At 42.0% G+C, this 13,465-nt stretch overlaps 1 protein-coding gene across 1 annotated transcript in view; it reads left to right on the top strand.

Moving 5' to 3' along the window:
* Positions 1-13,465, top strand: part of PTEN (phosphatase and tensin homolog) — an 85,685-nt gene that overhangs the window by 24,031 nt on the left and 48,189 nt on the right. Inside the window, exon 2 of the mRNA XM_053307449.1 lies at positions 1,150-1,234. Coding sequence (XP_053163424.1) covers positions 1,150-1,234 — 85 coding nt within the window. The remainder of the gene's footprint in view (positions 1-1,149; positions 1,235-13,465) is intronic.

The following is a 13,465-nucleotide window of genomic DNA, read 5'->3' on the forward strand; positions in this document are numbered from 1 at the left end:
GGAGAAGATGGCTGAATATGGCCATGAAACATTCATGGTAAACTTGACAATGATTTGTTAGAATTAGAGATTGACAATGGAAGATGGGTTTTGTTGTAATTGATGCTGACTACAATATTGGTCAAAGAGTTGATAGCCTCACACGTAATCTGCATGAAAGGTATGCAGCTAACTTTGCCAAAGGGCCACTTTCAGAAAATGGCAGTGAAAGAAAAGGTATGGGTACGAACACATCGATGTGCTTATCAAGTTTTTTTGTTACAGCTGCTGTCACCACTCGGTTCCTCTTTTGCTTCTGTTCTGGTAACAGGGACAGGGAGAAGGAAACCACCTTTCTCTAGGCATTCTCCTGGCCTGCAGATTTGAGGGTGGATATGTAAAAGGATATATTCACAGATACATTCATCTGATTCTGTATGATTATCTGCATTTGTATGATCCACTGGGAATAACTTGAGCTCAAGCTTTTTTCAAATGAATGAAAGATAATATGCAGTTGTAGAATATGATTCCTGATGGAATGGGTAAATTGAGAAGGGATACCCACGCAAAGCTAAATTTCTCCTCTGGATTTGTATATTCCTCTGACACAAATGCTGATGCTTTTCTAAATGATTTTTTTAAAAAATTCCATAGATGAAATTTCAAGTATATGGATGGAATCTTGATCCATACTGTAACATGCATATGAGAGTGCATATTGCATCTGCTTTTACAGTGTGGATTGAACATGCATACATATCCACTGTTCAAGGATTTTGTGTAGAATGATTTCTGGACAGAGGACTTCTAGCAAAAGCTGAAAGAATATTGCCTCTGAGAAAGAGTACATGCTCAAAATATGTCGGGCACTTGTGAATATGCTAATAACCGGGTTTTTAAAAATGTTTTAATTTCCTCCTTTTTGTTATTTTTCCAATCTGGTTTAATTGAATGTTAGGTTGTTCTTAGGAAATTGCAACTTAATTGTTAAAGTTATACTTGAACTTCATTTACATGGAATGCTAAAATTTGAACTTGTTTCTATATAAATAGCTGAGCATTTGCTTTTTAAATCTAATTTATAATTTTTAAATCCAATTTATGAAATCTTTAATAGTGTTTACTATTTTTCAATGTTATAAATATTTCCCTAACTTGAATATTCAGATATTTATCCAAACATAATTGCAATGGGTTTTCCTGCAGAGCGACTTGAAGGGGTATACAGAAACAACATTGATGATGTTGTGAGGTAAGTGTTCAAGTCTGTTCATCTTGCTGACTAATTTAACCTTTTTGTGGTTTTGTCAATGTGTTTAGTCTATGGTTACATGTTGGTTGCAACTGGTGTATAAGCAGGAATGGAACAAAAGCAACATTGTTTTTTGAACTGGGTTCAGTTCTGTAAAACAATCTCAAGTAGGATAGTAGTCATAAACTTCCACCTGGGAGTAAATGTGGTGATCCTTAAGATAAAAAATGTAAAGTCTAGTTGTGCATTCTCTTACAGAAGGTTCCCCATTGAAGAGGTTATCATTCATTTGGTACAAATGAACACTAAAATAGCAATTGGTTATCAGTTTTTTCTTTGAAAGAATCAAATTTTATATAGCTTCCTCATCTTCTGTTCACGTGGAGATAGTTTGGTATCTAGCAAATAGCAGTATTGCATTCAAATTTCAGTGTACATTTGCCGTTTGTCAACCCTATTTCAGTCCAGCAAAGATCCTAGTGCATCTGAATTCATGCTATGTGCACCTTTAGTTAACTCTCTTTTTGGGTGACAGCTTCAGATTTTCATAGAATATTTATTTCTGTGGTTCTACTTGTATATTATTCATAATGTCTTTATATGATTTTGTTGCATGTCTTGTGAAAACTGAAATTAGAATATTTATTCCCATCCATCCACACCAGTATTCATTATAGGTGACTCTCTTTGGTTTACCAGCTTCATAACTTTCATAAAAGTAACCTTAGACATAACTGCTTAATCTAAATCTTAAAGTTTCTCTCCAGGAATATTCTGTCTTTATATTTTTCAGTCAGCAAGGACACAAAATAGAATAAATAGAATACCTTTTTTACCCTCTCTATCAGCCTTTCAAATGGGTTTCTAAAAATCTTACAAGCCCTCATTTTTACCTTGATTCTTCCTCCATGCTACTGAATTGCTCATCTATGGGATAAAATGAGAGCCACAGTGCTGTTGCAACTGTCATGCTTTTTAAACAGTTGTGAGAAACCACCATGGAACAGGAACATAAGAGGCTGCTATATACTGAGTCAGACCATTGGTCTATCTAGCTCAGTATCGTCTTCACAGACTGGCAACAGCTTCTCCAAGGTTGCAGGCTGGGATCTTTCTCAGCCCTATCTTGGAGATGCCAGGGAGGAGACCTGGAATCTTCTGCTCTTTCCAGAGCGGTTCCATCCCCTGAGGGGAATATCTTATAGTGCTCAAACATCAATTCTCCCATTCAAATACAACCAGGGCGGACCCTGCTTAGCTAAGGGGACGTCATGCTTGCTACCACAAGACCAGCTCTCCTCTCCTCATGGTGATACCGTGTGGTTCCTTTCACCGCTTAAAAAAGTGTGGCAGCAGTGATAGGAGGGAAGAAATAGTTTTTCTCCTTGGGGCACCTGCCAGTTGCCCTGGCAACATATGAATTAACATCTGCTGTATGAAGTGTATTCTGGATCTTGTCTTGCTATGAATCCTTTACATGTTTTATATATTAGATAGAAAAAAAACCTGTCAGTTTTAGACCAGAGTTGAGGTGCTCTCATTTTGGCATAAGCTCCGCAAAGCCAGGAAACTAAAACCTAAGGCATCAGCCTTAACAGATCTGCCATGTGATCAGTAATTCAGTGTCACAAACTGTGCTCGTTTACAAATTGCTCTCCATACATGCATGCTCTTCCTTGGTCTTGGAGGCCCAAATCAAGATGGGAAGGATGGAGTGCTTGGCACTGGTAAAGATGCCCCACACTGACCACTGAAGGCAAGTTGTAAGTGAGCGCAATCTATGACATTGCACATCATCATTACTAATCATAAAATCATTACTGAGCTGCATTATGGTAGAGTCTTATAATATCAGATGTAATCCTTCACATTGCTTCTTACTTCCCATCTGGCTTTTCCCCCTGTTCTGGAGCTCATCAGTATGGGATCAATCACTGAGCATGCTCGAGACAGATGGGAAATTGTTTAACAGTATATCCTTCACCAAGAGGCGCCCTCCCCAGTTCTGATTCTGTCTGTTCGAGGCTTCACACTCTGAAAGTTGGGCTTTGCTAGATTTTGGTCTTTGGCTTGGAAAAACCTTTATTTATCAACTCTTTATCTAGTGTGCAAGGGCGGGAAGGCATCTGCCTATAGTCTTTTTTTATTTTAGATTCTAAAGACTCCTAAATTTGTTTTTTATTTGCAGTTTAGATCATTGGCGTTTACTTTCATTTTTGGCTGTTTGCTTTGTTTCCTTCAGTCAGCGCCCCCCCCCCCTCGGCATTCCTCTTGTAATGGAGATCGCTCATGCTAAAGAATTGTTGGGAGGCTCTCTCTCAGAGGGCTCTAATGTCCCCGAAAAGACTACGGAGTTAACTCAACCTGTTCCGACCACCTCGGCTGCTCTTGGGACTGCCTTTCCTGCTCTGGCGTCGTCATCTGTCCCTATTGCCTCTCATTTGTCTCACAAGGCACACAAACTGAGGAAGGAGAGCAATTCCCTGGTCAATCTTTCTTTTGATCCTGGAGACAGCAGACAAGGCAACTTCCGAGGCGCTTGCAGGCACCATTGGAGACCCTGAGGCAGAGGCTCCTTCAGGGGACAGGATAGTAGAGCTGCCAGCTTGACCATCCAGTACAACAAACAATGAAGACTACCTGCCCATAGTGGGCAGACCATTGCAGCTTTCCCTCACTTGGCTGTCTACTAGCCAAGATCAATGGGTATTGGACATGGTCACCAAGGGTTATTCCCTAGATCTCTCTCACCTTCCTCACGATTTCTTCTATGTCACACCATGCTCCTGGCATCCAGGGAAACATCGCCTGATGACCAAAGTGATTCTACATCTTCTCCAGACTCAAGCCATAGAGCCCGTTCCTTGCACACAAAAACGTTCAGGCGTCTATTCACTTCTGTTCCTGGTGCCCAAGAAGGACGGTTCTTGGAGGGCGGTCTTGAACCTCAGGCGTCTCAACCGGTTCATCAAGAAGCGGAAGTTCCGGATGGAGTCCCTGCGGTCCATCAAATATTCAGTACTCCCGAATGACTTCCTCACATCTGTGGACCTGTTGGAGGTGTATCTACATATTCCTATTGTGCCGGAACACAGAAGATTCCTCCGCTTCTGTTACAACAGCCACCATTACCAGTATTGGGGTCTCCCGTTCGGCCTAGCCTCGGCCCCTTGGGTGTTCACCAAGGTTTTGGCGGCACTCACAGCACACCTCCGCCTCCAGGGTGTGTGTATTAACCCATATTTAGATGATCTTTTGATCAGAGCATCGTCCTTTCCAGTTGCCCAGGACCAAGTTCACCTTACCCTGGAATGTCTGAGAGAGCATGGGTTCATTGTGAATCGGGACAAAAGCCATCTCACTCCATCTCAGTTGCTGCAGCATCTGGGAGCGGTCTTCCATACCACCCCCACAATGGTAACCCTCCCCCTGGTAGGGATGTGCACCGGACCTGTTCGGGGCCATGTTAGAGGCTTCCAAACCAGTCCGGCGGGGGGCGGGGATTATGTAGCTTTAAGGGCGGTGGGGGGGTAGTACATGCGCCCATGCGTGCACTCAACTTCCCTTTTTGCCGGCCAGCGATGGGGGCAGGGGCAGCAGGGAGGAATTCTGCCGCCCCCCAAACTTTGCTAAAAAGTCAAGCGCCGGAGGGGGGAAAGCACTGCTCCCCACCCTTAAAGCTACATACCCCCCCGTGCCGTGCCGTGCCTTCGTGGTTCCGTGCACATCACTACCCCCCGGAATGGAAGGACAAGATAACTTCCACCATTGCCCCCATGCAGCAGGTCTCATCAGTGGACCTGATGGAGTGGCTCAGGTCCTGGGCCTGATGATCACGGCCTTGGAATGCACTCTGTGGGCCAGGTGGCACTCCAGGCCCTTCAATGGCTCCTACTTGCTTACCAGGAGGCGATCATGTATCCCACATCCAGGTGCCCCTCTCCGACCAGGTCAAGAGGTCCTTTCTATGGTGGCTTTCCCCAGCACTAGACGAAGTTCTCCCATTTATAGATCCTGAGAGAATCCTGATCACTACAGATGCCAGCCTCTCGGGATGGGGGCAATCTGTGGGAACCTTCCAGATCAGTCTCTCTGGTCCAACCTAGAAAGGAAGTGGAACATTAACTACCTGGAGCTCAGGGTGGCCAGACTGTCTCTACTACATTTCCAGGAGTTGGTTCAGGGCAAACGTATTCATCAGGACAGACAATACCCCCACCAAAGCCCAAATGAATCCTCAGGGAGGCACACAATCTAGGGGACTGATGCAGTAATCCCACCTTCTTTTTGCCTGGGCTGAAAAAATCTCCTCTCCATGCAAGCAGAACACCTAAGCGGAGTGTACAACAATCAGGCAGATTGGCTAAGCTGTCAGTTGGTCGACTTCTCAGAATGGAAGTTGCATCATCAGGTGTTCCATCAGGTGACCCGATGTCGGGGTTTCCCCATAGTGGACCTCTTTGTAGCTCCCCACAGTGCTCAAGTTCTGAGATATGTGTCAAGGTTCCTATCCCCGCAGGCGGAAGCCACAGGCGCCCTTGCAACATCTTGGCCAAAGTGATTGCTTTACGCATTCCCTCAGCTTCCAGTACTCCCCAAGGTTGTCAGGAAACTGCATTTGGAAAAGGCAGAGATCATCTTCATAGCCCCCCACTGGCCACAAAGGGCATGGTTTGCAGACCTGATCAACTTGTCGGTGGCACCCCCATGGTGGCTTCCCCTTCGCCAGAACCTGGTCCTGCGATTGGACCCAACCATCTTAACCAAGATCAATATGGTCTTCCATCATTCCCAGGACATTGTCTTACTATCTTTTCTGTTCCAATCCCTCCTATCCCAGAGAGAGACTCTGACACAAACTGGATGTCCGATGTGCCCTGTGCTTCTATGTCCGGTGCACTAAAGACATCAGGAAGTCCGACGCCCTCTTTGTATCTTGCTCGTCTCATAATCTGGGCCAAAAGGTGGTAAAATTGACCTTGGAGTCTCGGATTTGAGCCTGCATTAGGATGGCCTATGAGGCTCAGAATATGACACCCCCTCTGGGTATTACTGCTCACTCTACCCGCAATGTGGCGTTGGCGGCCTTCTCTATCCAGGCTCCCTTGGCTGATATTTGCAGGGTGGCAACTTGGAGCTCTACCACTCCCTTTATCTGCCATTATAAAATTCCTACCTTTGCTTCCTTGCAGGCAACCTTCGGGCGTCGAGTGTTGCAACAGATGGTCTAAACATCCTTCCCTCCCCGGTCCTTTGGGTTTCTGCTTGGGCATGTCCCATACTGATGAGCTCCAGTACAGGGGAGAAAGGAACATTGTTCTTACCTGTGAAGGGTTCTTTTCCCCTGTAACTGAGCTCATTAGGTCCTCCAGGATGTTTATCTGGGGGCGCATTGTAAATAGTTGGAAGGGCTAGATCGTTTTTTGGGTGGAGGCAGCTTCCAGGGTTAAAGATTTTTCTGCCTCCTGTTTCTTCTTACTTATCTACCCTTCTCTTGGAAGTTCTTCATCTTGTTTTGTTTGTGTTGATATGTTTTCGCAGAGGCTCAACTTGCTCCTCCACTATCCGTGTCAGTCCTGGAACTGGGGATGGCGCCTCCTAGCGGAGAATATACTGTTAAACAATTTCCAGTCTGTCTCGAGCATGTTCAGTGATTGATCCCATCTTTATGAGCTCCAGTTACAGGGAAAAAGAACCCTTCACAGCTAAGACCAATGTTCCTTTCCCAATAGGTCTCACCCCCTCCCCCCACTTCCCTGAGAGTTCACATTCCATCACTAATAGAATAGGCATTGCACCTGCAGTAGAATCCAATGGCTGACTCACCCTGCTGATGTCAGAGCACCGGCAAAACATGTCAGCATTCTGTCTTCATTATCAAAACAGTCATTCTCTGTTGGCCTTAAGCTTTAATGGAGAAGGAAAACATTAATAACTTTTGAATCGCTGTGCAAAACTTCACCAAACCATTAAAATACAAGTCTGACAGAGTACACAAGTCATTTCCACCAAAATTTGAAAGAAAAATATGCCACATTGTTGTAAAGCCTGGAGAAAAAAGGATGTGTCAGTTCTCAGTACTTTCTAGCTTTCTGTAGCTGTAAAATTTGTATCATATCTCCTTGAAAATATGCATATTTGTAGACCTCATAAAGTTATGTATGCCAAATTATGTATGCCAAATTAAAAGTAGTTCTCTCAAAAGATGTTATACACACACACACACGAATTTTGATGGTGGAATCTGTTTTTGCTACTCAACTTAACTAAAGGGACACTCATATTCTTCTTCATAAACAAATAATGTGTGTGTGTGTGTTACATACACCATAAATTGCCCATAATACTGTGAAATGGAATTTCTCACTTAAGAGGTCATCCTTGACTATGGGTTGTATCCCACTTGCTCCTACACGTGGTCAGTGTGTTTTTCACAGTAGATGGCCCAGCCTTCTTTTCCCAGCAAGCAGGTTCCAACCTTACTACCAACAAGAGATGGTCATAGGAGATCCTCCCCCCTCCCCAAGTTTCTAGCCTTCCCGTATCCTTTTATTTGACCTTTTAGTGGGAAAGGGATTAAGACCTTACCCTCTTCTCCTCTTCTCCAAGCTTTTCTTTCTTGTTCAACTTGGTTTTTTGTCCTGTTTACTAAAACAAACCCCAACTTTTTTCTATTACTGCTTTGCCTTTAATTTCTTCTTTCTTCCTGTAGACCCCTTCCAAATCGAGCATGTTTGGCCAGCTCCCTCTCTGAGGAGTCTGCCTCTGCTGGAAGTGGATGGGCGCCTGTTGTTGTCAAGACAGTGGGGGAAGCGGATCCCCATGTTCTGGGTGGCTTGCCCATGAAACCCCAGCAGCGAATGTCTGATAAATCTATGCCTTGATGTTTTAGAATTCTATTTTAGTTTAAAACTGAAGATGCAGAGTTGCCATGGTGAACTACACTTCTTCATGGAGATGCATGCTTATTAATGTAAAATAAAAACGGCATTTTCCTTTGGGAAAATACAAAGTGATCTAGCATTTCCAAAAGTTAGTAGCTGCTGAATAATAATTATTTATTATTTAAAATATTTCTATAATGTGATGGTGACTAAACGTTTTGATGCTTGATGTATAGAAACATTTTTCTAATGGAGTTTGAAAAAATTCTTTTGAAGGCAAAGCAGAATGGAAGAGTTGCAACTTTATAAAGAGCATATGTTGATTGCTGTGATGAATTTGTAATGTTAATATGAGTATTGGATGAGACAGACAGAAGAATTTTGAAACAAGACTCTATGTCAGGAGTGCACAATACAAATGCCCTAAGTGGGCCAGAACCAACCATGACTGCATGTACAGGGGCCACAATTAATTTTCAGCTCATTAAAATTAATAAGAATAGAGTTGGTGTCAGGGGGAAAGGCGAGGAGGAAAGAGAGATGGTGTCATTGGGCTGCAGCCCAGGGGCAGGGGACATCTGGTTTTGAGCAGCACTGAACTGCTACTGCTTGTTGCCAGACAGGCCAAGAACTCTTTGTGGTTCCTACTGTTGTTGCAGGATGTTCCTACCTGTGAGCAGCAAAAAGGTCCTCTCAGGCCAGATCTGGCCCCTGGACTTCATGTTGTGCAGGCCTGTTCTGTGTTCTAGCAACTACAGTACCTTCAGCACTTATTTAATGAAGGACTGTACAGCAAACAGAAATGGCATGGCTCTTGCCCAGAGAGTTTACAATCTCAAATTGTGACACAATAGGGCTTGATAATGAGATAAAAGCATATGTAATGGAGGATAAGACGAAGAAATAATGAAATGAGATGCTGGTCATGATTGTGAATGGGAAGAATGTGCTTGACTACTCCTCTGCTGCTATATACATGTTTTGTTGCATTAAGCAGATCACTATCTAGTAATCTAAGTTTGTATCAACTTTACTATTGTTGATAAAAACTTAGATTGCTAAATAGTAATCTAATAAATTGTAACAAAACATGGAAATGACAGGCAGTGGAGCAGCAAAGTTGATAAAAACTAGCTAAAAACTGGAACCCAATTAAAACCAGGTTTAAAAACACCACCAAATACAAACAGCAGATTAAAAATGCTAAAATCCCACTTCAGATCTTTTTTAAAACATGGGGAAGAAGCACAGCAAAACTCGCATGGGAGGACATTTCAAAACTGAGGGGCTATAACCAAAAAGGCCCTGTCTCTAGTCTCTGCCAATCAGTCAGTGGCAGGGCCACTAGCAGAGCCTGTGGTGCAGAAAGAATGTTCCTGGCAGGTGTTTAGTGGGTAGATGCAGTTAGACAAATACCCTAGCCCCAACTAAAATATGGTTGGTTCTTAAGTTGTATATGCTGATTAGATTGATTCAGGAAAAAAATGATAGTCCTACGCTTTTGATAGCCCTTGCAGTTGAGTATGTGTCATAATGAGAACTAATCTGAATGGCCACTCTGCTGTAGGGGAAAGGGAGTTAATTTGCTTTTGTTTTGTTTTTACACTTTAGGATTTATGAGTGAAACATTAACATGCCTTGCCATCTAAAAGATTCATCGTTTAATTCTAAATTTTTAACTTGGTTAGCAGTGTGCATCATATAAATGACCATTCATCCAATGGTAACCTTATGCAATGGTAACGGAAACAAGACTTGAAGTCACCATCATTGGAAACCTCTTATTGCTTATTGCCAAGCTTCAGCTTGGTATACTAAGATAACATTGTGCAATCTCTGGGACATATATGTTGAGCATGCAATTTCCTAGACTTTGCTTGGTTGAAGTTTTGCATGTTAGATACTATAAACCAACAGTTAAACAACGGAGTGATTTTTTTGGCATATATAACAACTTGTAGTTCCAATGTGGTCAACAATTTTTTAAAATAAAAAGCTAAAAAGTCTTGTCTATATAAATAAGGACTACTGCCTTTTTAAGCTTCAATAGCTGGATTAGAATCAATGGGTATTGGTCAGCTGAAAGAAGAATGTGGTCCGGAGGCTTATTGCAACACATGCAAAAATAAGACTGATAGTAAATTTGACCTTACAGGAATATCTTCTGATCTTAATATGCAGAATATAATGCATGTTGTGTAACTATAGCAAGTCTTCCCTTTTCCTTTCCTTTCCTTAAAAATGTTTTTATTGTTTTAACAGAAATGTAAACAAAGAGACATAAGACAAACAGAAAGAAAGATAAAATAAATTAAAATACTCAAAGCCAATACAATGATTCTCATTACAATCCGCATACATCAACCTGAATTCTTTCGACCAACATCTCTCTCCCTTCTTTGCCCTACTCTGCAAAATATATAACTGCAAAACTGAAAAATAAGTCCGCATTAAATTTCTATACAAAGAAAAACCAGATTTGATGAGGTACCAAACCCTGTGATATATTATATTGAATAAATGGTTCTGATGTCTGAAAGAAAAAGTCTTCAGTTTTATTCTTAGTATATGCAGTAATTTTAGCCATTGATGCATATTCCCAAAGTTTAAGTTGCCAATCATCTACAGGTGAAACTCGAAAAATTAGAATATTGTGCAAAAGTTCATTAATTTCAGTAATGCAAATTAAAAGGTGAAACTGATATATGAGACAGACGCATTACATGCAAAGCGAGATAAGTCAAGCCTTAATTTGTTATAATTGTGATGATCATGGCGTACAGCTCATGAAAACCCCAAATCCACAATCCCAGAAAATTAGAATATTGTGAAAAGGTTCAACAGTCTAGGCTCCAGGTGTCCCACTCCAATCAGCTAATCAATCCATAACACCTGCAAAGGGTTCCTGAGCCCTTAAATGGTCTCTCAGTCTGGTTCATTAGGAATAACAATCATGGGAAAGACTGCTGACTTGACAGTTGTGCAGAAAACCATCATTGACACCCTCCATAAGGAGGGAAAGCCTCAAAAGGTAATTGCAAAAGAAGTTGGATGTTCCCAAAGTTCTGTATCAAAGCACATTAATAGAAAGTTTTGTGGAAGGGAAAAGTGTGGAAGAAAAAGGTGCACAAGCAGCAGGGATGACCGCAGCCTGGAGAGGATTGTCAGGAAAAGGCCATTCAAAAGTGTTGGGGACTTTCACAAGGAGTGGACTGAGGCTGGAGTTAGTGCATCAAGAGCCACCACACACAGACGGATCCTGGACATGGGCTTCAAATGTCATATTCCTCTTGTCAAGCCGCTCCTGAACAACAAACAACGTCAGAAGCGTCTTACCTGGGCTTAAGAAAAAAAAGAACTGGTCTGTTGCTCAGTGGTCCAAAGTCCTCTTTTCTGATGAGAGCAACTTTTGCATCTCATTTGGAAACCAAGGACCCAGAGTCTGGAGAAAGAATGGAGAGGCACACAATGCAAGATGCTTGAAGTCCAGTGTGAAGTTTCCACAGTCTGTGTTGATTTGGGGAGCCATGTCATTTGCTGGTGTTGGTCCACTGTGCTTCATTAAGTCCAGGGTCAACGCAGCCGTCTATCAGGAGATTTTGGAGCACTTCATGCTTCCTTCCGCAGACGAGCTGTATGGGGATGCTGACTTCATTTTCCAGCAGGACCTGGCACCTGCCCACACTGCCAAAAGTACCAAAACCTGGTTCCATGACCATGGGATTACTGTGCTTGATTGGCCAGCAAACTCGCCTGACCTGAACCCCATAGAGAATCTATGGGGCATTGCCAAGAGAAGGATGAGAGACATGAGACCAAACAATGCAGAAGAGCTGAAGGCCGCTATTGAAGCATCCTGGTCTTCCATAACACCTCATCAGTGCCACAGGCTGATAGCATCCATGCCACGCCGCATTGAGGCAGTAATTGCTGCAAAAGGGGCCCAAACCAAGTACTGAATACATATGTATGCTTATACTTTTCAGAGGTCCGATATTGTTCTATTCTTCAATCCTTGTTTTATTGGTTTCATGTAATATTCTAATTTTCTGGGATTGTGGATTTGGGGTTCTCATGAGCTGTACGCCATGATCATCACAATTATAACAAATTAAGGCTTGACTTACCTCGCTTTGCATGTAATGCATCTGTCTCATATATCAGTTTCACCTTTTAATTTGCATTACTGAAATTAATGAACTTTTGCACGATATTCTAATTTTTCGAGTTTCACCTGTAATTTCAAGTTTGGAATGGCTAATCCTCCACATTCTTTTGCATCTTGCATAATCTTAAATTTCACTCTGGGTCTTTGATTTGCCCAAATAAGACTTAACCTGTCTTTGCCATTCATTTAATATCTTCCTTTCGATTCTAATTGGTAACATTTGAAATAAGAAGTTAATCCTAGGCAAAACATTTATTTTAACCGCTGAAATTCTTCCCAGCCATGAAAGATTTAATTTCCCCCCATCTGTTCAGATCAGCCAGTATATTCTTCCATACCGGTAAATAGTTATTTTTGAATGTCTTTATTAACTGCCATTACATTAATCCCCAAATATTTTACTGGCTTAACACTGATCTGGAATCCTGTTCTTTTCTCCAGTTCTTTCTGTTCTTCTTTAATATTCTGTGTTAATATCTGCGTCTCATTATTATTCAATTTATATCTAGAAGCCTTCCCATGTTGCTGAATTTTCTGCATTACATAGTGTAGTGAGACTCTTGTTTGAGTAATTGTAAGTACTACATCATCTGCATATAACTTTAACTTATGTTCTTGCCTGGCCATCTTAATTCCTGATATTCTTTCCTCTTGCCGAATCTCCCATGCCAATGGTTCTAAAGCCAGAATAAACAATAAAGGGGCAAGTGGGCACCCCTGTCTTGTCCCTTTGTCTTGGATATTGCCCCATTCACTGTTCTATTCAGTCTTAAAGGTCCCTGGACAGCCTCTTCGAATCATGCACGAATCTCGATTTGTGCAAAACTTAGTTGATGGTACTGCACGAAGGAATTGAATCTGTCTTAATGAATCTACCAAAAACAACCACAGGGCTCTGTGGTTGCCAGGAGTCGACACCGACTCAATGGCACACTTTATCTTTAAATGAGTGTGAAGTTTTCTGTCAAGGACATCTGGTTTCAGTGGCATTTTTTGTGTGCAATAAGTGAAAAGGTGTGTTAAATAAATCCCCAATTAACATAATGTAACTAACTTTTGAGCAAAAACATGAAGGAGCAGACTGTTGATGCATTGTTTCGCTAGTAAATGTAAAGATGTGCTACTTTATTTCAACACTTGAATTAATGTTAAATCTGTTCCACTTTGAGATATATTTTG

The sequence above is a fragment of the Hemicordylus capensis genome, chromosome 3 (genome assembly GCF_027244095.1).
Source record: "Hemicordylus capensis ecotype Gifberg chromosome 3, rHemCap1.1.pri, whole genome shotgun sequence".
Lineage (NCBI taxonomy): Eukaryota > Metazoa > Chordata > Lepidosauria > Squamata > Cordylidae > Hemicordylus > Hemicordylus capensis.